General features: G+C 34.9%; 1 protein-coding gene across 12 annotated transcripts in view; it reads left to right on the top strand.

The window, feature by feature from the left end:
* Positions 1 to 27,434, top strand: part of LOC141550006 (transducin-like enhancer protein 1) — a 118,477-nt gene that overhangs the window by 10,483 nt on the left and 80,560 nt on the right. For 6 of the 12 annotated variants that reach the window (XM_074280126.1, XM_074280132.1, XM_074280129.1 and 3 more), the window contains 2 exons: positions 21,114 to 21,176; positions 23,871 to 23,945. In XM_074280126.1, coding sequence (XP_074136227.1) covers positions 21,114 to 21,176; positions 23,871 to 23,945 — 138 coding nt within the window. Of the gene's footprint in view, positions 1 to 1,721; positions 1,747 to 21,113; positions 21,177 to 23,870; positions 23,976 to 27,434 lie in introns of those variants that run through there. The other 6 variants (XM_074280121.1, XM_074280123.1, XM_074280125.1 and 3 more) reach the window with 2 other exon arrangements.

The raw sequence follows: 27,434 nt of genomic DNA, 5'->3' as shown, positions 1-27,434 counted from the left end.
GAAGTTTTTACTCTGTAAAATTCAGAACTGCATCAAACCCTAGAGTTTGCAAATGAACAAATGATAAAATTATTCAGAAAAGTTTAGGTGACTTGTCTAGTCTTCACAAGGAGGAAATTCATGTCCTAAGTCTCCTAAATGTTAAGAAAAGACAAGTGGAATCTTTTCTTTATAGTCCCACTGCTTCTATACTTTAAGATTTGATAGAAAACAGAACTTTTAAGGAATATTGTATAAATTTAAATCTGGAATCCTGTTGGGTCTATACTTATCTGAAATGTTAGCAATACTTTGACTTGTTTTGATTAACATATGAAAGAAACTGGTATGTTTAAAGAAACATCAAATCAAGACATTTAGTAATTTGAGAGGTAAAGAGTTTTGTCTCAACTTAGGTTAACTTTCCTTTTCAGAAGTCTTTGAGGATGATGAAATTGAAATGTCAGAAAATAGTACATACTGATGATGAGAAGCATACAAATTAATGTTTAGAGTAAGTTTCATGTGATAGATGTTAAATCCAGAAAAATATTTCAGTAACTTTTTGGTTTTACTTCAAGCATTGTTAGTTTTTGCTTGATTCTTATATGTGAGTAACAAAAGACATTAGCTGGTATCATGTTCATATTTGTAGCCCCGTTTGTTGTAAATTAAGCCTATTTAAAGTGAATTGTTAGCAAAAATTAGTGAATTCTGAATTCTGTACTTTAAAATGTGAAGTTTGTGAGCAAATCTACTTTTACTTAATGCTTCTGAGTTCCTCTCAACAAAAGGGTTTTCCATTGTATAATTTTGTATCCTGTTCCCCCCCACATACATAGCAAAAAAAAAAAAAAAAAAAGAATTCTAAGAAATTGAAAATGCTGTATTTTATATTGACCATGTCTCTCAATTTAAATTTCCACATTTTTGAAATATCCCTGAGAAATTTTGAAGTCTGGTTATTGGTCTAGAGTTGGTACCAAGAATTTTTTGTTTTGACTTGTTTTTTTGTGGGATGAGTTTATTATTAGTCTTGAAAGCTTGGATTCAGTTATTTTGTTTTGCCTTTCTTGGTATCTCTAACACTTAAATAGTGCCAACAAGTAGTAGACACTTAATTGCTTGTTGACTGACTAAATAAAAATTAAATGTTTATATACAGAAAGATTGTTGATTTTTGTATACATTTTGTTAGTGGTATTATGTATGCTGCATTCTATAGATGCCTGTTGCATTTCTTTCAATTTCTCTTGTAGTAACCCAAGATTTTGGTTCTTGAGTGTTGGGTATCCTATGATTCTTTGTCATACAATAGTACCTTAATGTTGTTGCTGTTAAAAAGATGGAAGAAAATTGGGATGGTTGAAAGAAAATTTTAATTAAACAATTATGAAGTCAAAGGTTTAGTTCTATTAAGGCTCTTTGAATTGAAAGCATATTTGCAGTCAATTCTTAAATGAGCACTTTTAAGTCCTTGAAATAGAAGATTGAGCCATAAGTTTCCATTGTGAAGAACAACAAAAAGAGCCCTGAGTTGGGTTCAAATTCTGTCTCTGATAATTACTATCAGAATTATGTAGGGGTAGTCCTTGAGCAATAATAGAGGGGGTTGGAATAGATGATTTCCCAATTTTAGATTATTATTTTATGATATTTTTCCTCAGTTGTAATTATGTTAGAATGATTTTTGAATATACTATACTTCTTGTTCCAGGTAATCACATCTATTAAGTTGTAGGCTGTTTGAATGGCTGGCTGTTTTTAGTAAGTTTTTATGCATTTCTACTTACTATTTGCATACAGCTTATTGCAATGTCTTCTGTGTTTTTCTATTTTTTCCCCCCATAAACTGAAATTTTTTTTGACAAATTGGAGAGTGTATTTGTTAGATATCAATATTTGGAGCTGGGCTTCCTTTCTTCTTCCATATGTTCATGGAATGCTAAAGGATTACTTTGAAATAGAAAGAGTTGTTTCCACCTGGTTTTACTGATAGGAAAATTACCATACACTTAAGTTTAAAATTAAAAATGTGGCCAGTCTCTTTCAATTTCTGACCTCAAAAATGAATATTTCAGGGAAAAAAATGTTAACCTAAAATGTATGAAGTATTTCTTGCCTCTGCCCCCCTAAAACATTAATGATAAAAGAGTTAGTGTTCAAGTGGTATAAATTATATAGACCAGACTGTCATGGATGATTGTTTCTTCAACTTAACTGGAATTTAAGATGAGAGCATTTGTACACACTAAGAAGTAGATTTATAAATCAAAATGCTAGTCCAAGAATCTGTGTGCTTTGCAACTATAACATGGACAATCCAGGTTCCCTAGGGTGAAAGGCTATTGGGAGTAATTGGTGACAGGAAATATAGCCTGATTTTATTTTTTTTTTTTTTTTAAGAAGTGTCCCTAAATCACAAAGCATCACTTGAGTTTGTGTAGTTGCTAGTCAGTGGAGCTAGGCTGCTTAAAGGCATTGGTCAGAAAGATGCAGCTCTCCAGAAGCCTCTTGATGCCTTGGGTAAACAGTCGGTCAAAGCAGCTTACAAGTAAGGTGACCAGTCAGTGTATTGACAAGAACAGACACAATAGAAAACTGCATTAGGAGGCAAGCCATTGGGATTTGCAGTAAATATATTACAGAACACAAGTGAATTGCCAATACTGCTTGTTTAGCAGTTTGCAAGGGCAGTGGCAGTATGGATTTTTGAATTAGAAGGGAAGGACTGTTCTTTCTCTGTGCTGGAACATCTCGTTGATGGCTGAGGAGAAAATTGATTTAGAGAACAAAATGCTGCTGCCTTTATTTGTGCCATTTTTAAAGGCTGCTATGGATTGGTGAATGAAAATAAAAGGTAGCTTTCTGTATTAGGAGAAATAGGGGTAGCTCATTTATCTGCCTGGTCTAATCTTCTGGCATTAGCAATATGAAGATTGAGAAGGTAGGATGGAGAACAGCATCCAAATCTAGACTGCTGTCATTGCTGCCTTGCTAACAAAACTGGTAGAGAATGGCCTTTGCAGCTTTTGCTCTTTGAGAAATTTTTGTCTGAGTAAAATAAAGAGTTTTGACTTAAATGATGACTGAGCTCTCATATTGGATGGTTTCATGTTGTAGTTAAAAACCAAATGTTTTTAATGATTTTTGTAGGGTAGTGAGCTTAATGGAATTCATCATTGGGACTCTGGATAAAGAGGTCATATGGTACTTCTTTAAAACTTAAATTTTTTTTTGGCTTTTAAATAGTTTAGAGTGTAATGATAGGTGATACTCTGCTTTATTACCATGAAAGTATGTATTAATTTGGCTTACACTAAATTGGAAATTGATCTTTGGTCACTCTGTAAGAAGAAGGTTTAATGAGCTAATTAATAGTGCAAATAATGTTAAGGAGGGTTAAACTAATTTAGAAAATAAAATGTTCAGGTACCTCAAGCATTTTAAAAGTACCAATTTACATGCAAACAACCGATTTACTAATTATGAATCATTTTTATCCATTAAAACTAGTCCCTAAAGGACCTCCACAAGGCAATACTTGGTTAGCTTGACTTTAGTAACGTAACGTCCTTGAATGAAAAGAATTGTGTAAAAAACAGGGCTTTTTTGAGCTGGGAGTCAACCACTCTCATCCTTCTAAGGAGATTGAGGACCACTGGACCCTTCCATCTGTTCTGCTAGTAGTTCCTAGGAGCCTCAACCATCTGTCTTGTTGATACATTATTAAGGCCTCCAGGTACTGTTCTTTGACTTGTTGGTGGATCCTGAGGACCTGTTAGTCTTATCATATACTGCCTCTGCATCCTAAGGACTTAAATGCCTTTCTCTCCAGCCCACAGCTGACTCTGCTTTATGTGTAGTCTTTCCCAGTGAAGAGTGTGAGCAACTTGAAAGCAGAGATTGCCTCAGTTTTTTTCTTTGCTATCTTCAGTGTTTGGCATACATAACATGCTTAATAAACATTTTTTTCATTCACTCAGAGAAAAATCCCATAATTAAAGCTTTTTTAGGATTAGAAGGATTTTTCTTCATTGTTCCTTTTCATCCTATTACTTCTTGGTTGAATCCTCCCTAGCATGGTAGCATTAGTTTTACTTTAGTAGAAGTTGTAAAATACGTAAATTGTGGCCATTAAAGGTTTGGGTAAAAGGGATATTCTAGACATAAAGGTAGGAAATAGACCTGGGAAGAAACAGCTTTGAAGAAAATTCTTTATAGTGTTTATACTGAGTGTTCTCTTATCTTCAGGTTTTTAGCTTTTCTGAGAAGAGAGAGGATCCATAAACTAAGGGGATGGGGAGTGTGGGGAGGGAGGAGACAAGCTAAATGTACTATATTCCTCCCCTTTTATATATTGTAAAAGGATGGAAAGCTTATTCTCATTTGTTTTGTTTTTGAAAGAACTGAGATTGCCTCTCTGGCATGAAGTTTTTGTACTTTTAAAAAAGTCTTTCTTGATAAGGGTAACATGGATTGTGTTGACTATGCCAGGTGGAAGGTTGGGGAGAGTAATGGAGCTTATCAAAAGCTGAATGTGCTGGGATAATTCCTAGTCTGTATACATTAATTAAATCAGAGAAAGGAGTTCTGAGAATTCAGTCACAGGCATTCTTGTTCCAGGGCAACAGGCAGATTAAATGTTGGGTTGATTTTTATTGGACCTCTGACCTAATCTCAACTTTTATTTCCTATAAATACATTCTTCTGGTTCCTGTTTGCCCTCCTTACTGACACCTCTGTGTAAAATCCATTTCTTGACCCCAGAATACATTATGGGTATGAGGCAAAAATAAAAGTAGGGAAAGGGTAGGCTACAGAAACTTAATTTTAGTGTTTGTTTTTAAGTCAGATGCACTGAGAAACCCAAGCCTTTGCCCAGCTAACCTATCAAGAAAACTAAGCTTTTTTTTCAGCCTCTCCAAATTTGTTTGCTCCCATGACTTCAATTATCACTTCCGTGTAAATAACTCCCAAATCTTTATCTATCTATCTTTCTCTCTCTCTCTTTCTTTCTTTCTCTCTTTCTCTCTCTCTCTCTCTCTCTCTCTCTCTCTCTCTCTCTCTCTCTCTCTCTCTCTCTCTCTCTCTCTCTCTCTCTCCACACACACACACACACACACACACACACACACACACACATATATATAATCCCCCCTCCCCCAAGGATTAAGTGACTTGTCCAGGGTCACACAACTCAGGTCCTCCTCATGTCAGGACTAGTCCTCTATCCACCATGCCACCTAGCTGCTCCCTCCCTATATATTTTTACCTGTGTGATCCCACAATATAGCATATTCCCAACTCAGTTCATCATTTCCTTTAAATTTACTCTTACTTCATCATTTTCCTTTTATTTAATTACTTCCCCAGTCCTATGAATAAAAATAGCTAGTATTTATATAGTGCTTTAATATTTATAAAATATTGAATAAATATTTTCTCTTTTTTTTTTCTTCACAACAACCTTGAGAGTTACACGCTATGAATAGTCTTACTTTTCAGATAAGGAAACTGAGGCAGTTAAGAATGAAGTATCTTCCTAGGGTCATAAGCTAGTACATATCTGAGGCTAGGCTAAATATGAAGTTAGGCCTCCCAACTGTAGGCCCAGTATTCTATTCACTGTACCATCTAGCTATTGTTTCCATTGCCAAATATTCCTTGATTCCAGCATGTGTAGTCATACCACGATCCTGCTTTCTTAGATTATTGGAGTAGTCATCTCAAAAATCTTTCTGCTGCTGCTACCAGATAGACATCATGTCTAATGAAATGATCAGGTTTTGTTCACACCACCTATTAGTTGGGTAACCAGATTGTAAACTTCTTGAAGGCAGGGGCTATCATTCTTTTTTCTTTTCTTTTTCTTTTTTCCATACTAGTATCCCCAACAGCTTAACACAGTGCCTAGAACATAGTAGGCATGTGTAATAAATATTGATTGGCCAAAGGAATAATCTTACTTTACTGAACTATAAAGTGGAGATAATAAAAGTACCTACCTTCCAGGGTTGTTGTGAGGATCAAATAAAATTATATCTATGAAGTATTTAGAATAGTACTTGGCACATAATAGCCCTCTCTCATAGGATGGTTGTCAGTCAGGCTTAAATGAGGTAATATCTAATAGAGGTGAAGCATTTTGCAGACCACAAACACAGTAAAGATTAGTTGTTATCACCCATTCTAGGAAAACTTTGAGGGATGGTGATTTGGGTAAGACTCTCCCTCTGGCCACCTCTTCCTCCCCCTCCCTATATAATTTCTTGAAAACTGGTCTCTAGCTCTCTGTTTAATTCTATTCTTCTATAACCCAAATGTTGTCAAGTTTATGGCAGTGTTTTCACCCAATCTTTGATCTGGAAAGTCAGAAGCCATGTCTTCTTTACCACTAACCTGATCACACTTGATATTGTCACACTTAAGAGAAATGTCCTCAAACCCAGTTCAGTCTCTATTATCTTCACATAAATGAGTCACAAGCATGTTATGTATATGTGAATGTTAAAGTTCTCTTGTAAATTTTTAGGGACTAAAATTTTCACATACTGTGAATCCTGATACCAACTCCTTTCTTTAAAATCTTGCTTTGTGCTTTGGGGCCTTTCCCCCATTTTCTATGATTCCCTTTTAGTTGAGTTTCTTTTCTGGATTTGTTTGCTCCTAACCTTAATTTTTTTCAAGTGCAGAACTTAACATTTCTAGTCTTGCATCATTTTCTTTCTTAGTATCAGCATTTTATCTTTGGGCCCAGATGCTGTCTCTTGTTATAAGGTCTCTGTTGGAAACCTTCTCTGTTAAACTAGCAGAAAAAAAATTCTGGAGGAAAAGATGCAGAAAATGTTTTGGTTTATTTCTTCTTCTATACCAATAGGAGTCAGTCATCTTGGGCTGTGTGCTCCATAAACATGTATTCAGTAGTAATTGAACTAGCTGTTTGTAGTTTGTTAGTTTTAGGGGAAATAAGAGCAGTAAACTTTATTTTAACAGATAATAGTTTAGGGATCTTTTTAAAAAATTCTTTTAGTGGCACAAGAAAACCTGACAACTCTTTTGAAGAAAAGATTCAGAGAGAGGTTATAGGTAGATGAAAATGGCTTTGCTTTCAGAGCTCCTGACTCTATTGCTAATATTATAATGAAAGAAACAAAAACTATACAAGAAAGGAAAGTTTAGGTTATATTAATGACAGTTGGAATTTTTTAAAGGATGACGTGCTACAGAATAACTTGTTTTAGCGGATTTGAGATGAGAAAAAGACAGCTAGTAGAACTCTATGTATGTGTGCGCTTGGTCTGTATGTTTGTATACTTGTTCAGTGTGCGTATATGCTTGGGTCTACACATGTTCCTGTTTCAGAGGTAAGTAGGTACTCTATAGTAGATCCTTATGAATAGAATATTCAAAGATATGGAACATACATATTTTTTCCTGACTAATTAATTTGTAAGTATGGCTTAACCACTGCAAATATAGCACCACATACAAATCAATCTCATTGTATTTAGTACTTTAATTGTGTGCAGCCATCCATTTGCTCATTATTTTATCACAAGGTCAAATTTTTTAAAAAGCTGTTTTTCTGATTATCATGTTATGTTAGTCTGTCAGTTTTCCCCCAAGTGCTGAGATTGTTCAAAGTTTATTTGGAATGAGTACTAATTGCTTATCAGATTAAATCAAAATCTGTCTTCTGGTGCATTAAAAAAGGGGGGAGGGGTTTCTGAGCAAACCTCCTACTAGTGAGAACATTAGTATTGACAGGGTTTATAATTTAGGATATAGTTTGAAGGCCAAATTCTACTGTTTGTCGCATATTGCTTAATATGGCTGTAAAGAGGAGATGAATGAGGCTACTTTTCTGACTCTATTACTCAGGAGGACTGTAAATTTGATTGGCTGTTACAATTCTAGCAGAATCATTCGATTTGAGAGCAATAGAAAGATAAGATATCCAATTACCCAAATGATTTGCAGGGTTAGCCAACGTTGTCATGGAGACACGAGTTGGAACAAATTAAATTTTAAGCAATAAAATAATCTTAAAGCACGTCTGGGAACAAGAAAATTTGGCAGTGGCACTTACCTGAATTGAATCTTGGCTTGACACGATGTTGTTTGACATTGATATACTGTGGGGGCCTAAACTTTTAAAAGGCACAACATTGCCTTTGCAGAGATGGAGGGAAAGCTTTCCCAGCCAAATCCCCAAAAGTGGAGGCTCAGCTTAAAGTAAAAGTTGTAAGGTTAGACTGTGGCTTAAATGATGCTTAATTATAATATGTTAAGAATATTCTCTAAGCATTGAAAAGCCTTAATGTTTAAGCTTCTTTAAAAGACATCTGAAAAATAAAGATTTATTTAGGATTTACATTCAGTTTTAGAATTGTCATTTTTTTACCTTTTGGATATTAGAATGTATGTTAGCAGATGTAATGGAAATTTCATGAATGTCTTTTGGTAGTGGATGGAGGTGTAAGCATGCATATATTTGCATGTACAAGTAGATTTCTTTTTTTTGGGGGGGGTAGACATATACCTCAGCATTGCAAAAAATATTTACATCTTCCTGAAATCATTTCTATTAGTTCACTTCTTCAGAGTACTACTTGAAGGGGTAGTAAACTAAATTTTAGCCAGAAAATCTGAATCTGCTTAGAATGGGATAGAGTTTAAAAGGTTTTATTTTCCTTTATTAATGTATTGTTTAACTGATTTTCCTGGCTTGTAAGTTGGATTTTAAAACAGTCGGGGTGGCCCAGAAGGAGAGCTTTTTATCCACATGTCTATTAGACTGATGGAGATGAAAATTGGTCTGAGGTCAAGCCATTTGCAGCATTCTCACAGCCTTCGATTTTCCTCTCATCCTCACCACAGATCATCTCAAATGATTCAGTAATGACCCAAAGTGCAACATTGACCTTTATTCCCTGGTGAATTACTGTGTTTCACTGTATAAATGGCAGGAAGTCCATTTTGTTCTTCCAGGAGGAGTTCAGCATTATTGAGCCAGGCCTCCCCTGTGGGAACCATACAAATACAGACCAGTGAAACACAATACTTGGGGTAAATTTGGTTTCTGTTGCTTTGGGAAATGTGAATTGACATGTCTCAAAACCCCCTTTTACGCTCTTTGTATATTTGGGCAATTAATCATAGATGATCAAAGAACTTTTTTTTTTTTTTTCTTAGAAGAAAAACAAATTGACTTGCCCCCTTACAAAATAACATGTGCATTTCTGTTAGCAGATACTTTTGGCAGCCCTTGAAATTTAGTTAAAGATGGTTCCCAGTCTTAGAAAGTGTTCATGTTTGCATGATTGTGTCTTTCTTAGAGTTACCCTATACTTCTTCCTGGGATTTATTACAGTCAAGTATGTATTTTAAATTAGAAGCTACTCTAACTGGGAAGAAGGGTTCTTTAAATAATGTCCCAAGATTAAAGTTAAATTTATTAATTGACTTGTATAATTGAGTTGGTTTCTTTTCTGTCATTTAGATAGTAGGGTTCCCCCCCCCCCACCTTTTCAATAAGATTTAGTGATTATTTCTTTCTGAGAGTTATGTTCTTCAGAAACTCCATTAACAAAGCAAAACCAGTGGGTATTATTTTCATTTGACTGTATATGAAATATTTTGTACCAGTACTCATCATCATTTCAAGGAGAAGGTACTTAATTTATCTCTTCCCTGAGACCAAGATTGATTATTTCAAATACTCAGTTTTGTGCTTTTTTCAATGTTTTCATTTATGTTATTATAATCATTTTATATATTGTTCTCTAGTTTCTCCCCTTCTATAATTGTTTATTTAACTTCTTATTTTGATCTGAATTCTTCATATTTAATTTTTTTTACTATACAGTAGTATTTTATTATAAACAATTTTTAAGAATCCTTGAGTCTAAAAATAAAATTATTTTTATAACTATTCAACATGATTTTCCTTTTAACCCTTTGTATTTTATGCATGAAAAAAATTGTACTGAGAAAGGGATCCATTTGCTTTCACTAGACTACTGAAGGGGACTATGACAAAGGGATATTTTGTTGATATACTACAGATTGTTTGGCTATTTTCCAGTTGATTTCCTTACTTGGCAGAGTTTTGCTACAAGTACTTCAAACTTCATGGAAACACTAGATTGATAGTCATAGGAGTAGTTAGCTTTTGTAACTAATTTATTTATTTTTATAGGCTATTTGTAGTAGGTTTTTGTTGTTATGTAATACATACACAATACATGCCCACATATTTTTCTGAATTTAGTTTGATAGAAGTTAATTATTCCATTCAACAAATATTTATAAAAAACTTCAACAAATATTTATTAAAAACTTAACATGCTAGCTGCTGTGCTGGGTTCAGGGGCTACATTTTGGGGTTTAAGAAGTGGAGGCTTTCAGTTTTCACTTTGCCCTTTATAATTTTCATATTTATGTGTGTATATGTATTTATATGTGTGTGTATGTATGTTTGGAGGCAACTGGGCTTAAGTGACTTTCCCAGGATCACACAGTAAGTGTCTGAAGTTAATTTGAACTCAGATTTTTCTGGGCTAGTCATCACTTTGATGTATTTTCCAGGTGAGCCATTTTATCCTGTGAGATATTTTGTATTTCATCTATTTTTCCAGTCTTTTTGACTTTGTTTTATTATTTCTTGATATCTCATGGAGTCATTTGCTTCAAGTTGGTCAGTTCTCACTTTTAAGGAGTTGTTTTCTTCAGTAATGTTGTTAATTCTCTTTTCATAATTTGGTGTTTGTTCTTTTAAAAAAATCTTCATCTTCTAAAAATTATTGTTGGACATGTATCCAATCTTCATTACTCTTTTAAACTTTGCTTGTAGTTGATTTCAAGTAATTCAAATAGCTTATTTTTGCAAATATCCTAAGATCGTTTTCAACATTCATCTTTGCAAAACCTTGTGTTCCAAATTTTTCTTCTCTCCCCTTTTCTTCCTCCTCCCCCTCCCCCTGCCCCATAAGCAATATAATATAGGTTATACATGTGCACAAGTAACTTTAAAAATATTTATCTTGAACCTTCCTGTAACCAGAGTGACTCTTTAAGGTTAGGTTCCTTCTCTTCCCTCTTCTTGCCATATTGCCACCCTATTTCTCAGTGGTAGGCTCTGCTCACCTTGGGGAGGATGAGGGAAAGTGGGGCATATTTGACCCAGACTGCTGCTTTTTTTTTTTTTTTTAAGTGTCCTTCTAATGTTTTTACAACTTAGTTTGGGAGCCTATTCATATTTGTGTTTCTGGGAGAAGTTTGTTGACTGCTCTCCTAGTATGAGCTCTGCAAAATCCTGACTCAAGTTTGGGTCTGTTAGTTGTGTGTAGTTGAGTAGGAGTAGAAGATTGCCTTTGGGCCCAGTGACTGTTAGCCTATTGAGAGGTTGGGACCAAACTGCTTGTTCCCCTTTAGTCTTGGTCTCCTGGCCTGATTATTTCACTGTAACTTGTGTGCAAGGCTAAAGGTTAGAACTAAGCCTCAACAGCTCTTGGGCTTAGATCCACATAATTAAATTTTTGGAATTTGTTTCCTTTGCTGTACACAGCTTGGGTCTCTTGCTCATGAGCCATGCTCTCCACCCTGTAACTGAGTAATAGGTGACAGCTGGCATCTGTTACTGCTCCCAGAGCTAGTTCAGGGGTCCCTGGGATGTTCTGTTTGGTGCTTCAGTCTCAGCCCCCTTGCTGTTCTTAGGTATATAAATGCTCCTGCTGGCTGGGCTTCTGGTAAGCCCTTATCCAGTGTCCACAGACCTCTCTCTCTGTTTTCCTAAATTGTTCTGAGCTAGAAAAAAATTACTCATGGTAATGGGTTTTGCCCATCAAAATTTAATTTGTATCATTTGTAGGCTGTTGTGGAAGGTTTGGATTGGGTGAGCTGGTCAGAAATGCCTTAGACTTTACCCTAGAAGGCAAAAAACAAACCAGGTTCTGCCCTCAGGGAGCTTCTCACTAAATAGTTCTACACTGGATTATTCTACACTAAAAGTTGGTTTCTTTCTAAAAATCTCTTTCTTTGTGACATTTCAAAATCTTGATGTGCTCTAGATTGTAGTTATTTAACAGCTATCTCAAAGTAAGCTTTCTATTAAAGTTTCAGAGAGATTATGCTGTTCACATTCTCATTAATCTCTTGAGCTTGCTATGTTTGTAGATTGGTTTGAAATGCCATTTTAGAATATACTTTTCTAAGGTTGTTGATTTTGACCATCCTCATATTGTTCCTCTAAGTAATCAGACTTTTGAATTTATTTCTAAATCATTCCTCCTATTACTTTTTTTTTTTTTTTTTTTTTTTTACTGTTTCTTTTACATGTGATACCTTTTTTCCCCCCTCCTATTTGCTCCCTTTCCTTAACAAATCTCCTGCTAGTACCAGGCCACCTTAGTACCAAGACTCCTCTAACTCATTTATTCTTCATCTTTTCTCCAATCTCATATTCCCTTCATTATTTCAGTTATTCCTGCAATAAAATTTTCTCAGGTCACAGTGCTTTCACATTTTATAAATATCTAACAGTTTCCCATTGGTATCATCATAATCATCATCACAAAAAGGATTTTGTTTAGGTTTGTGTGATTTAAAATTTTGATTTATAGATTGTGAGTATAGGGGTTAGAGGGTGGGTCAAACATGTTGGATTTTATGTAGCATTTAGTAGAAATACTCATGACAACTTAATGTAGTCCATAACACTTAAGTTTAAATGATGTGACAACTAATTGCCATCAGCCTTCTTAAAAATTTGTAAGCGCTATCAAAAAGCAGGCAATAAATCATGCATTTGTAGTGGAATTTTGGCGTCATGGTTTGTGATTTACCCTCCAGAGTATTTATTGAAAAGAGCCAATTAATACTGAATTGCAACATTAGATAATCTGCATCTTTCTTGTAAGCCTACCAAACCATCTTTTTAAACATGAAACAAATCAATAAGATCATATGTGTACAAGCACTTCTTGAACTGTGCAACAAGGGTGTCTGAATAATGGAAATCTGCTGTTTAGGGACCGAAACAACTGCTTTGCCTTTGTCACTTTGTCAAGGATGCAACTTTACTGAAATGACAAATTAAAGCACAAACACTCTGCTTGGTAACAGTTGGGTCAAAACATTTAAGTCATTAATTAGAAAGAACCAGCAAAAGAAAAAAAAAAGAATTACACAATTGCACAGTGTTGCAGACTCAACTTCATCTTGTAAAATGCAGCTGAATTCCTTCATGTTAATTTTAATGATGCTTCCAGGAAGGAGAAAAAAAAAAGAGAGAGAGAGAAAGACTGCTCTTGAGTCTTGGGGCCTGCCAAGCTTGTCATTTGCAAATAAATCAAAAGACCATCTTTGCTGGAGCAGGAACCAATGAATAGAGTTGCTTTGTCATTCTTTGATAGGCCCCGCACTCAAGCCTGCTATTAAAAATGAATGTATTCAAGAGACTCTGCATTAAGAACATAAACAATTAAGGGCACTTGAGATGCTCTGCTAAGAGCTGCCATACAGATACTACAAGAGCTTTCTCATGAGCAGGCCTCTGCAATCTGCCTTGCCAGTGAGCTGGGCAATTAGTGTTGCTGTCTCTGCCTAAGCAGGTTCTCTGTAGTGTGGGGCATATGGGATTTTTTTTAAACCCCTCCTTGTTTCCAGATAAAGCTGTGTGTGGAGAATCTGAAGTTAGAGGACAGACTACATGCAGCTGAAGATACCTCCAATAGTAGAATGCTACTGGAGGCTGCCAAAAAATGAAGAGGTGGACTATTAAGAAAAAGCAAGGAAACAAGCTGTGGTCATATGCAATTGAACACTTAGGTTGTGATTCATTGAGCTGGGGGGAGTTTTGAGAAAGATTTCGGTTTTTAGCACTTGGGCATATTTCATCATTGGATTAAGAAAGGGAGAAAGAAAGATGAAAATTGCTGTCTTCTAACCCTCAATTGAGATTTTTCACAGTTGACAAGATCATCCTGGTTACTATTGGTTGAAATTCTTTCCTTGCTGAAGGACCAGAATCGTAGGCATACTCTATTTCGAAATGAAACCTCACAGGGAAAATGCAAGCTAGTTTAGGAGGTGATTATTTACTTTGCCATAAGGCTTCACCATAGGATTTCTTTAAATAGCAAGTTCTTTTGGGCATTTGATTTGAGTATATGTTTGTTTATATGAATTATTTATTTAACCTTATACTGGATCATCCCTATAAGCACAAGTCATGTGTTTTATTTATCTTTCTGTCTCTTACAGTATTCAGCTTAGTGCTCTTCGTGTTGAATTGAAATTTTTAGGAGCATACTTGTTCTTTAAAATAAGGTATAGATTCTTATGGACTATCCTATCATGTCCTAAACAGTCTAAGAAGCTTCTGTGACCAAGGGATTAGATTGGTAGGGAGAATTGGTGTTTTGAATAGCAGTGCTATATCTAAATGTCTGTAGTTAAAGGGAAGAGATTTGTTGTTGTTTTTTTTCCCCCTAGTTAATGGGAAGAGAATATAAGAATTCATTAATGATAAAAATAAAAATATTGTAGCAAGCAGTAAACATTTGTCTGGCCCTTGTGGAAAAACATTTATTGCCCTAAAACTTTTAGTTTATAGAAACTAAAATTTCCTGCAGAAATTCTTAGAAGCAACCAAATAATTTTCTACTGAAAAGCTATTTTGGACAAGTGGAATTTTTCATGTGAATTTTTTCATAATAGATCACCCTTTCCCAAATTAACTAATCGGAGACATCTTCAGGTACAAAGAAAAAAACATTTATTTAGTCCCTGAAGGGATAGGTCCAGACAAACACCTGGGAGCTTGTCAGGGTTTAAATAATAAATAATAAAAGACCCGAGCCTTTTCATTGGATAGACTAAAAGGAAGTAACCATCCTTGACCAATGGTCACCAATGTTGTCTGCTTCCTGTGGATCAAGGTACTTCTTGTAATTTCCTGTCACTGATTTAGGGCTCTGGGAATAGAGATCACATGACTTAGGCCCACTCAGACTTGAGAAAACTTCATCCAATCAGTCCCATTCATTCAGAACAACGGCAAAAAGCAGCACAATTTTTTTTCTTGTGTTTCACCTTAGGCCAGGAATTCTGATCACCTTTTAAAAATTATCTTATTTAGAACCATAGGGGTATACATAATTCCTTGTTAATTTGTAATAAACCAACAGCCTTAGGAGAATTTTTTAAAACTGAAATTGGGATAACTTAGAATTACTCATTTGTTATATAGCAAATGAAACCTAATGTAGTAGAAGCTTAGCTTTTGATAATCCACATAGTTTTTTTAGTTACACTACAGCTCATACATCCTTTTTCTTTCCTACTCTTCAGGTGATACTTCTTGGTGCTCTTGGTTATATAGGGTATAACTCTGGTTTTTAGGGTACTTAGAGGTCTAGAAGAGCCAAAACATGTCCATTGCTTTTTAAGTATGTAGTTGGAAGGAACCTTTGGGGCAATTGGATTAGATCCACAAGGGGACTCTATAGGGTTCAAATCCTTCTATTTGTCATTTGAAGATAACGAAGCCCAGGCAAAGTAAATTGATTGTAAACCTTTAAATGGCATATAAATGTGAGTGGTTCTTGTAGATGAGAATAATGATAGTACTATTATTGAGCCAGATTACAAGGATAGTTAAATGACAAAACTGGGATGACAACCCAGAACTCCTATCTCCCAGGGCAGTATTCTTTCCACTTCACAGGGTCATAATTTGATTTTATATATATATATATATATATATCTTAAACCTTCTCCTTTCAATTCTTGAGTTTTCACTCCTCTCCTCTGCCCTCCCTCTTTCTTGATTAATATCATCCTTTAATTTTTCCTTCCTCTGTTTCCTAATTTATGGTATGGGCTATTGTTGTCAAGACTTGGTTTGCTCATATGCAATTTCTTATTGTTTTTTTTTTTTTTTTTTTTTTTTTCTTTTTCTTTTAAACTTTGAGCAGGTCACTTCAGTTCTTTGGGACTTAGTTTCCTATCTGTAAAGATAGGGAGATTGGCCTAGAGGTTCCTCCAAACTCTTAAGCTTTTGAATCTTAAGGAACAAGAATTTTTGTTCATACTCCCACATTGAAATTCTGTTAACACACTTAATATAATCAAACAATCATAGATTTTTAAGACTTGAAGGGATCACAGAAGACATCTTTAACCGTTTCATTTTGTAGGTGAGAAACTTGAGTCCAAGAGAACTGAAGTTACTTGCCTGAGATAACTAATTATTAGCAGGTTAGACTAGATTTCAGGTCTCTTGATTCTTAATCCAGTGGTTTTTCTCCCTGCACTCACAAGTGTCAAATAGTGACTCTTCAAAACTCTTTTAGTTCATTTCTTCCATGAAAGTTTTTTCAGTTCAAACTCAGTTGACTCTAGTTGCTGCAGTTTAATTGCATTCTCTCCTTAAAATTTTTTTTACATATTACAACTGTCACCTTGTCCTGATCTTTGTTCTTTCCCTATATTTGAATGTATACATTACGCTTTTCTTCCCTTGCTATGCATCTAAAAATAGACAAATGCAAAAGTTTTTTCACTCCCTTCATACCCAAACCTTTACCTTCACACTTACTAATGAACAACTAACAGTTCAGTAAATAAACATGGATAGAACACATTCTATATGGAGAATATTCTACGTAGGTCTGTGTTGAAGTTCCAAAGCAATGGAGGATCTGGGTTGTGCTCTATAGATGAGTGGCCACATGAGATAAAACTAGCCCCTTCTCTGTATTGGAGCTGATATACCTGCAAGCTTTGCATTTACATTGTTGTCTAAATGTAAGCAATGATAACGCTTTCCCCTTCCACACCTGGATTTTCAGTGCTCCCAGGGTAAAGACTCCCACTATGATCAAAGGATCAGTAAGTTGTCTAAGGCATTGAAATTAATAACGAAAAACAAAACAACAACAAAAAAAACAGTTTATGGTTATATAAATCATAAATTCATACATATAAATATATACGAGGAGGACTTTAACCCAGGTCTTGCTGACTCAAAATCTGATTACCTGTCCATTATAGATAGCATGCTGTGTCTCACACAAAGTTGATATGGCGCTAATTCTGGCTTGGAGAAAACTCAAAAAATGTAACTTTAAAACAATATCTTCAAGTTAGATACTAAGAATTTTTTTCTTTTAAGTAAATAATCATGTTAGGGATTTAGATGATAAATTTGGACTAATATTGTAACTGGCCAGTGAGTTCAAAGTTATTAATTTATCCTAAGCAGTGTGGTGGTTAAAGTAATTAGCCTTAGGGTTTGGGAGTTTAGGGGATTTGGGGGATCTAAGCATATAGCCTACATACTTTACCTTCTTACCTTTGTGACCTGGGTAAATGACTTGACCTGCATAAGAGGCAGTTAAGATTTGACCTCAGACACTCACTAGTTATGTGACTCTGGACAAGTCACATGTTTGCCTCAATTTACTCATCTGTAAAATGGGGGTAGTAATGGCATCTACCATTTGGATTGTGAGGATAAAATGACATTGTATTTGTAGAGCACTTTGCATAATGCCTGGCATATCTTAAGTGCTATATAAATATTAACAACTACTGATACTACTACTATACCTTGCTATATCTACACCTACAACTACTACATTCCACTGAGTCACATTTCTTTCATCTGGAAAATGAAGATAACAATTAGTGTTTACACTAATATAGCTTACTCCCCTTCAATCTTAGCAGAGTAATTGATACATAAAACAATATATTCCATTCAAAATATTGGCTAATATTTTGTATGCTTCATTTGTAAGGAACCATACTTAAAATATCATATGTGCTATGTGTACATAGATAATATGTGCATGTTTGTGTTTTCAAGTAGCTTTTTGTCTTCCAAATTCTTTGGAGAGAGAAATTGTACCTCTAATTGTACCTTTTATGCCATGCTTTTAGCCCAATATTAAATACACACACATGTGCATGCATGTATATTATGTATGTAATTCAAGTCATGGTAATTTGATGATTCCTATTAAAATAATATCTAACAATCTGGCCTTTTTAGATTTGTAAATCTAGAATTCTAGATTTACAAATCCTGTGTATTTTACATATCCTGTGTTCTGTGTATTCGGTGCATTTGGTCTTATATCTCATTGAAGTAGAGTAGAGAAAGCAAGTCTGATTGTTAAGGCTCTCTTTTCCCTGCAACGCAGCCTCTGAATTATGGTGAATTCATCCTTGAATATGTTTTTATTGCCCAAGCTTCTCTCTAGGTGTTTCTCTCAACTCCCGTGGATTGAACCTTTATGTGGACGATTCATAGAATCAAACCAATAGATTTCTTGAATCTTAGTCTTCCCCCTTGAGCTTTTAGTCCCATATCCCCCAGCCTCTTTTGAATATTTTAAACAGTCTATCTCAGAGATAGCTTGAATGCTATCAAGTTGAACTTGTCTTTCTCCCTAACTTTTTACCTTCTCCATATTTATCTCTTTATGACAGTTACCACCATCCTTCCAGCTTCTTGCGTTCAAAAGCTTAACATTATCCCCTCTCTTCTAATTGTTGCACCATCCTCTTAATTGCTCTCCTGAAATCAGGGCTTTCTCAGTTCCAGTCCATCCTACACATTGCCACTAAAGTAATTTTTCCTTGAGCTTAGATGTGACCACGTGACTCCTTTATTCAATCAACTCCAGTGGCTTCCTGTTGGGCCTTTAGGTTAAAATATAACCTTCTCTTTTTAGCTTCTATAGCCCTATGCAACCTGGCCCCAGCCTTTCTTTTCAGTCTTATTGGGAGCTATTCTTCCTCTCTCATTCTTTGATCTAGCCAAACTGCCCATATCTGTCTTCTCGAATGATTTTTCATCTCCTTAATTTTGCACTGACATTACCATATGCCTCAGATTTCTTATTTTCTTTCTACTACTAAGAACACATTTACTAGTGCACTTCCCTCAAAAATATCTTGTATCTAACTACTAGGAAGAAATTTCTATTTCTTTTCCTAATTTATGCTCTATCTATTTATATTTATACTTACTATTTCTTCTATTAGAACATAAGCTTCTTGTTTGAGTGTAGAAATTGTATTATTCCTTGAACTTATTTCCTTAATACTTAACAAAATGCCATATATACAGTAATACATTATTAATATGTACTTGTTGTTTAATTGATTGTAATTCTCAGGTTTAGTCTTGAATTATTACAAAGATAAAACAGATGCTTCATCACTGTAGATAGATATTCCAAGGAGTCCATTGATAAATTTCAAGGGATGCATAAAATTTGATGGGAATAAAAATCACATCTTTATTTCTGTATAATTGATTTTCTTTAAAATCCTATGGATTTTATTTGATGACTATAAAAGCATTACTCTGAGGAGTCCATAGGCTTCAAACTAAATTATCAGAGTGTTAATAATGCTTGAGTGAAGACCTCATATCAACAATATTTTTCCAATTTTTTTGTATTTTAATATATATATTTTATTTCATTTAAGTATTTCCTATTTAAAAATTTTATTTAAAAAATTTGCATTTTTCTTCTCTTCCTTATGTTCCTCCCCCACTCCTTGAGAAAACAGATATCATTTAAAGATATGAATTCATGTAAAGCGTTTCCATATTAGCCATATTGCAAAAAAAACAAAACAAAAAAAAACACTATATCCTCCTTTGCCTCCAAATTTAAAAGTATGCCTCAGTCTTCGTGGATAGTTCAGTTCTTTCTTTGGAAATGGATAGTAATTCAGAAAGCCTTGAAATCTCACTCAAATTGTCCTTAGCCACCTGGAAAAATGTATCAAATTTATTTACTTGTGTTTTTTTTTTTAAATAATATTTATAAAGCATTTAATTATATGCCTTACGTGTAATAGGCACTTATTTTTTTTCTTTTTGTGGAGAAGGGGGTGTGTGGTTAGGAGTGATTGTTGGGAGAGAAAGAAACATAATCATAATCAGCTCCTGCCATGATGCAAATGGTTATTGAACTGATTAGACTCTAGGAAATCTACATTGCCCCACTAACTAGATGTTTTATTATCCCTGGACCTAGTTTCCTCATCTGTAAAATAAGGGGGTTAGACTACATAAAATGTGTAAAACTCATTTACAGTAGTCCTAATCTCAAGAATAATTTAGCATGCTTTTGGTTTCTCCAATACAGCTTTGGAGGAACATGCTTACAGGAATAATAGTGGTATTTTAAATTGGATTCACACTTGCGTAAAGACTGACCATATTGGTAGTAGGACCCACATTAATAACTATCAAATATTTGTGGCCTTATTTGATGAACTTCAATCTCAAATTCAGTGGATTTTGATGAGTCATTGAGGAACAAGGTTGATAGGAGAGAAGGTTGTGTTAGATTCATTTTCCAAATATTCTTATTCCACAGGTCAGAACCTTAAATAGAATTTTACACTAGATTTGTAATTCTTATGTGGAGAATACTCGGTTTATTAATGATTGACTCCATAGGCAAAATTTATTGTTTAGAGTTTTAGACATTAAAGAAAACTTGACCTTTCCCCTGCTTTTTGGTAGCACCCTGGAGCCTTGTGTTAACCTCAAGGGATACTATAAAATTGTCAGACTGAAAAACTTATGTGATTTATAATTCATTTTAAAATATGTTGGTATACCACATTTCATACTTTAAACTGTGAAATCAGACACAATAGTCCTTAATTCTGAAAATGTTGGCAATCATTTGGTTAAATAAGCCAGATATATTCAATCTGCTTGTGCAGTCTTTAGACATTAACCATTTGTTAGTACAAAATAGTGAGAGTTAGCAAACCATGAATATAGCATTCTCAAGTCTACTATTATCTAATTAAGAAACCATTAAGCCATGTAAACTATAATAGCTCAGTTTATCCTTCTGTAAAGTGGGATTAAATTCAGCTACCCACTTACCTCATTAGAAGGTTATAAAGATTAATGATGCAACTTTGTAAGGCATTTTTAGATCCTCAAATTAAGAAAGCACAAAGTATTTGGGGATGTGGGGCTTTCTTAGAAAGTGTTTTTTTTTTTTTTTTTTTTTTTTTTTAATCTAATACCAAATAGCCTAATTGTTTATATGTTATTTTTTCCCCTCTTATCTCTACAGACTGAAATCGCCAAGAGATTGAATACAATTTGTGCACAAGTCATCCCATTTCTGTCTCAGGAAGTAAGTAAAACTGTTCAGCTGTTAAAGTGCAATTATGTTGCTTCTCTGTTTGCAAATTAGCTAGTTTTAAGATGTTAATTTTATCACAACGCACAAGTGTGAAGAACATCTGTTACAGCTGAAGTGTGCAAACCCCCTGCTATTCGGTTGAACAGATCTGAGGGCAAGCTGCAGAACTGGCGACAATAGCTCAACTTCAAATTAATTCTTTTCAGAAGAAAACTGCAAAATGACTATCAAGATAAAGCTTTTTTTTTTTTTTTTTTTTTTTTTTTTTTTGAGCAGCAGTTGTAACTACTGATCACTCAAGTGTTCCTCATTTTTTTTTTTTAATTTTAAAAAAAGTTTGTCTTCTGATGTTAGTTTTAAAAGCCTTTTGTTTCTGCATTGTAGGAAATGACTATACAACTTACTAAATCCCAGGTTGAACTTTTATGTTAAGGTAAATAATGCAACAATTATAATAATTCACTTTTATATAGTTGTAATGTTTACAAGGTAAACTGAAAATTGTCATGAGAAAGATACTGGGTACCAAGGTGGCCCAATGAATAGAGCACCATTGAGTTAAAATCTGGCCTCAGACACATCCAAGCTTTGTGACCCTGGACAGTTCACTTAAAACCCTGATTCACTACAAAAGAGAAAAGAGTTTTTATAGAAATTTGGAAATGTGTGTTAAAGAAAAAAATACTTTGTTTGGATTCAGAAGGTCTAGTTCCACATGGCTGTGCCATTTTACTGTCTTTCTGATCTTGGGAAGTCACTTTAACTCTTGAGTGTCAGTTTGGTAGGAGAGAGTTGGGATTGGTTGATAATAGTTCAATATGGTTCCATATAGATGAGCATCTTCCTTTTAATAGGTCTTTAGATAGATAGATAGATAGATAGATAGATAGATAGACAGACAGACAGACAGACAGACAGACAGATAGATAGATATAGATATATATAGTAATGTGCTCTATTCCCAAAATTAAAATGATTATGGAGATAGAGATGGATATATAGTTATCCTCTTATGGAAAGTAAGGGCAGGAGGAGATAAGAATGAGAAGAAAGTCCAAATAAAGTAACTTTTTAAAGCTGAAAGTAGATTAAGTGTTCTTAGAACATGTTGCTCTAGGCTTTAATTCTTTATCTTTGAATAGTTAAATTTGCCCTTTTAAAATCTGCCTCTTGGCTTCAAGGTTTTATATTTAGACTGATGAGGTAAAGCTCACGGTGTGGGTGAGATGTTTTTACTTTACCTCTGCCCAATGTTTCATACACGTTTTGTGTTTATATAATTTATTTTAGAGCCTCAGAATATTCTTGCTTTGGGGAAACTCAAAAGTTAGAAAAGATTATAAGAAGTAGCTAAGTGGCATCATGGATAGAGTATTGGCTTTAGAGTCAAAAAATCCTGAGTTCGACACTTCCTAGCTGTGTACACTTCCTAGCTGTGTGACCCTGGGCAAGTCACTTAACCCCAGCCTCAAAAAAAAAAAAAAAAATCCTGAGTTCGAATATTGTCTTAGACATTTATTAGCTTTTACTTCAAGCAAATCATTTAACTTTGTCTGCTTTGGTTTCCTCATCTGTAAAATAAGTAAAATAACAGCATCTATCTCTCCCCTACACCAAAGTTGTTATAAAGACCTAATAAGATTATATGTATAAAGTTCTTTGCAGACCTTAAAACACTATATAGGTGCTAGTAATCATCATTATTCCCCTTACCATCATCACTGTCTAGCCCAACCTAAACAAGAATCCTTCTTGTGATATCTCCCCCAGAGTGTTCCTCTAGCCTGTGCTCTATTGAGGGAAGGAGCAAAACCAGCTATTTCCAGAAGTAACCAATTCCACTGTTGCATAGCTGTCATTGGAAAATTTTCCTTAGATTGAGCCCAAATCTGCATCTTTGCAACTTCCAATCATGTTTCCTATTCTGCAACTTTTTTTTTAGGACACGTCCCTTCAAATGCATGGATACATCTATCATGTACCCCTTCAAGTTGTCTTTTCTCTCCACTCAACATCCCTAGCTCCTTTTTACTCCCCCTCATATGATAATCTTGAGAGCTGTTATCCTTGTGAAGTTTTCCAGCTTATCAGTGTCCATAAAGTATTATCCCTCACTGAAAACAGTACACTAGTTGAAGTATGATTGGGAAAGAGTATAGTGAGTAATTTATCACCTTTATATTCATTCATTCATTAAAAACAACATCTTTGTTTTTTTGTGATAAATTTCTTTCTTAGCCTCCACTTCATTTTGTATTTGTGAAATTAATTTTTTGAGCCCAAGTGTAAGATTTTACATTTATACCTTGAAATTTCATGACAGTTGATTCATTCTTAGTGTTTTGACATTTCTCACATATTGATCTAAGAAATCATAGACAGGCAACAGAAAACTTGGTAGTCCCTAGTATTTGGTGAAATATATAACTCTTAAAGTAGTTATTTTTAGGTTCCCTCTGCCCTAATGCTTTGCATTTATTTTACATGTATTAAAACAGTATCTAGGAAAGAGAGCCTTATATATAAGGATGGTGGTGTGGTTCACTTAAAATCTCTGCCTTTACTCTTCTACATATAGCAAATGTTTCTTGTTTACTTTACCCATGTTTCAAGGTTTTAGGAAGAAACAAATAGAATTTTTGATTTACTTATCTTAACCTATCTTTTCTGTTCTTTCTTCCAAAGCATCAGCAACAAGTGGCTCAAGCAGTTGAACGGGCCAAGCAAGTGACCATGGCTGAGTTGAATGCCATCATCGGGGTACGTGGTCTTCCAGGGCTCCCTCCTACAGTGTGTATAACCAGCTTTCATTTCTTATTGATTGCTAGTTTATTGTAAAAATATTTTTGATATCTGATGTTATTGTATAAATGATAGGTATTTTTATAGACTTGTAATTTTGGTGGAGGGAAGGAGAAGGAGGAGGGAAAGAAAACCTTATTTTGTTTTGGCACAAAGAATGTGATTCCTTCCCTCTCCCATGCAGCATTCATTCATTGCATTAGCAATAACAAGACTTTTAGTATTTTGTTAGTTAAACAAAAGGTTCCAGATTGGTAGCCTTTTAAATGTTTTTCTTTCCTTTCCTCTTAAGGTATGGGGATCACAGTGAGGCTAAGCCTGAGCTTTATATTGCTTCAGTTCATTTAGTTGTCTTTGCTTTTGCCTTCTGCTTTTGAAAGAACTTGGAACCTGTATAACTATTCACCCTTCTTCCTCTTTCTTTCTTGTACAACTTTCATGAATTTTAAAGGGCACACCAGTGAAAAGAAATTTCTCTTGCTTTTGAAGAAGTGTTAATTGTCTGACAGTGTTCTAATAGCCTTTCACCAAGTTTTTGATTTTAAATATGCTGAGATCAGTTAATACTCCTTGCTTGTGACTGGTTGTCAATCACAGGTCATTTGCTGTGCATTAATGAACTTGGTGAACCGTACATTCTTTCCACTGCTTGAGTCCTTCCCTTCCACCCCACTCCCCGACACAGAGTCTCCAGAATGTTTCTCATGTTTTCTGCCCTTCTAGTCTAAGTGAAAGAAGTAGCCGAAACAAGGAGCCGTCCTTTCTGATTTTATTCATATTGTGAGCGCCCCGAGCGGATTCAAATTACTCATTTATCAATTTATGTTAATTGCTTGTGAGAAGATGCCCTGCTGGTCTTTATGGTTCCCTCAGACACTTTGTAATGATAATTAGACATGCTGCTCTACGGATTAGCAGTGCCATAGTCCAATGACGTTTGCAGACAATGGGACCAGTTGATCCATCTGTGCTTAAAATTACATCCCAACTGGAGATGGAGAAAAAACATAAGAGCCAGGGAGGATTAAAAGAATGAGCCTCAGCTTGAAAATTCTCCTTTCATCAGTTTCTCAATTGCAGATCTGCAGTCAGTTTGCCCGTGGTAAGCTATTGGCAGTCAATTAGGTGAAATAAACTGGGAGGGTGACCTTCATTCCCTTTTAATAGCTTTTTCCTCCCTGAAAATGGGGAGCTTCAGTGGATTTTCAGCTTAAATTTTATTCAAGCTGCTTTATTATACTTGACAGCTTAGCTCTGCATAAACAATCCCCCTTCCCCCAAATCCAAGCCCTGCCCCCCCTATCACATTTTGACTGTTACTTAGTCGACTCTAATCACATTCAACAAAAAAACACAATTACATCTACATTTGTCTGCAACCTTCTGTACTTTTTTTTGAGGAATGAATTGCTTTATTCTGGAGTTCAAATCAGATATTCATATGGAGCTCTAGTATGTACAATGCTTGAGTTTTGGAGAGAATAAGTATTTACATAGTGCCTACTATGTGTCGTGTATTAAGCTAAGCCCTTTTATAGATATTATCTCAAAGAATAATGGTGAATTCTACTTGTACTTTGATCACAACTTCTTTTAAAAAATAATTTATTTTGATTAAAACAACATACAGGCAAGGAGTACTCCAAGTATGGAGTGTATCACATTGATTTTCCTGTAATATTTGTATGTTTCAGTATAACATTTATAGTAAAGCTTTTTAATAGATTCCTAAAAGAATAGAATCTCCTTTTATTTCACTCTCAGAAAATAGTGATCTTGAACTTAAGCGTCCCCTCCAAATAACAATGTCAGGAGTTCTTTTAAAGTGGGGTTCTAATAGTTGTTACCTGAATTATTTTGTTCTGGAAAAGTTGCTGTTTCATTAAAAGAGAGTATGATAGCACTGCAGAAAAACTAAATTAGTTAAGTGAGGTCATCCCAAGCCTCTTGACAGCCAGATGTCTTAAACAGACTTAGCAATCAAATCTTTTATAACTGATCATTTTAAGTATGTGTTAATTTGTCAGAGGGATCTTTTTATAGTTGGATGTGATCAATAATGATCCTTTCCTAAAGCGTAAGTTTCATGCTCTGACATATGCTTGATTTTACTTGAAAGGGATTGTGTGCATCCTGGAAAATCGGAGTAGCATAAAATTGGGTTGACAATTCAGTAGACCTTTCCACCCCATTCATTGAACATGCAGTGTGTCAACCTGTCTCCCCAGAGGGGAGGAGGCATCAGGAGGCTGTCTGTTCCTACAAGCAGCAGCTGTACACCAAAGTAAGTGCAGCCTGGTTTGATAGCAGCTGTCAGTATTGTTCAGGGACCTGACTTAGTGTAAAGAACAATAGAAGGGGCCATGCCCTTAAACTGCATCGTCTTTCAGGCTAAGAAAAGAAATAGTAATTTAACGGTTTAGACATCTATTACAAGTGTGAAAGATCATGAAAGAGTCCTCTTTAAAATGCAAATCACTGAGAAAATTCTCAGTTTAAGACACAATCAGTGAACTTAGGGCTCAGTAGTGCTAAAGATGTTAGTCCAAGGTAAGCTGGGGGGGGGGGGGGAATTAGAGGAATAAAGGTTAGGTTTTCTTAATAATAGAAAACTTCACCTGGCTAAGCATCTCTGTATTCTTATATCTTTAATACTTGGATCTGAAACTGGGCACTCTGGGGATCAGGGAAGTTATTTAATTTTTCTTATTAGATGATTCAAAGTACAGTTAATTTCTCTTGGAAATAAACTCAGTTCTTGTAGCTAGGGCAATTGTATTAATTTGTTTTTTATTGTTAATCTTTTCTCACTTCCTATCTAAAGAGAAAGGGAGAAAGACAGGGAAGGAGAGAGAAGAAAGTAATGTTTACCTGTTGAATGCTGCTTTTAAAAAGCTATTTGTTATTAAATGGGTTGTGTTCTTATAACCATAAAAGGGCTATTTAATAATACAGAGTACTTAATGAACTCAGGGTTTGGTCTGGTTTGACACACAAACCACCAGGGCCTTAGAAAAACAAGATGAGCTGAGGGAAATGAATATATATGAATATGAGCACTTGAGTATCAGATTTCCACAGGCAGTCCTCACACTTAGTGGGTTATTATTCCTGGAAGAAGTGCTTTAAGCTTGACATAAGTGAAATCTAAAATTTTTCATAGAAGCAGCAATAAGATGGGGGTTATATACCCAACTGATAATTCAGTTCTTTATAAGATGCCTACTTCCTATATAAAGGAAGTTGGCTTATATAAGAAATAGAAGCAGCAATAAGTTGAAGTCAGAAAGATCCAAGTTCAAATTCAGCCATAAACATTTATTCTCTGTATCATCTTGAGCAAATTTAACCTCACTTACCTTTCGTTTCTTCCCTAGCAGATTAAGAGTATTAATAGAACTAATCTCATAGGGTTGGAAGGATCAAAGAAAGGCCAAAACTGTTTTC

The sequence above is a fragment of the Sminthopsis crassicaudata genome, chromosome 1 (assembly GCF_048593235.1).
Source record: "Sminthopsis crassicaudata isolate SCR6 chromosome 1, ASM4859323v1, whole genome shotgun sequence".
Taxonomy (NCBI): domain Eukaryota; kingdom Metazoa; phylum Chordata; class Mammalia; order Dasyuromorphia; family Dasyuridae; genus Sminthopsis; species Sminthopsis crassicaudata.
Note: the sequence above shows the minus strand (reverse complement) of the source record. Positions and strands in the feature narration are given on the sequence as shown.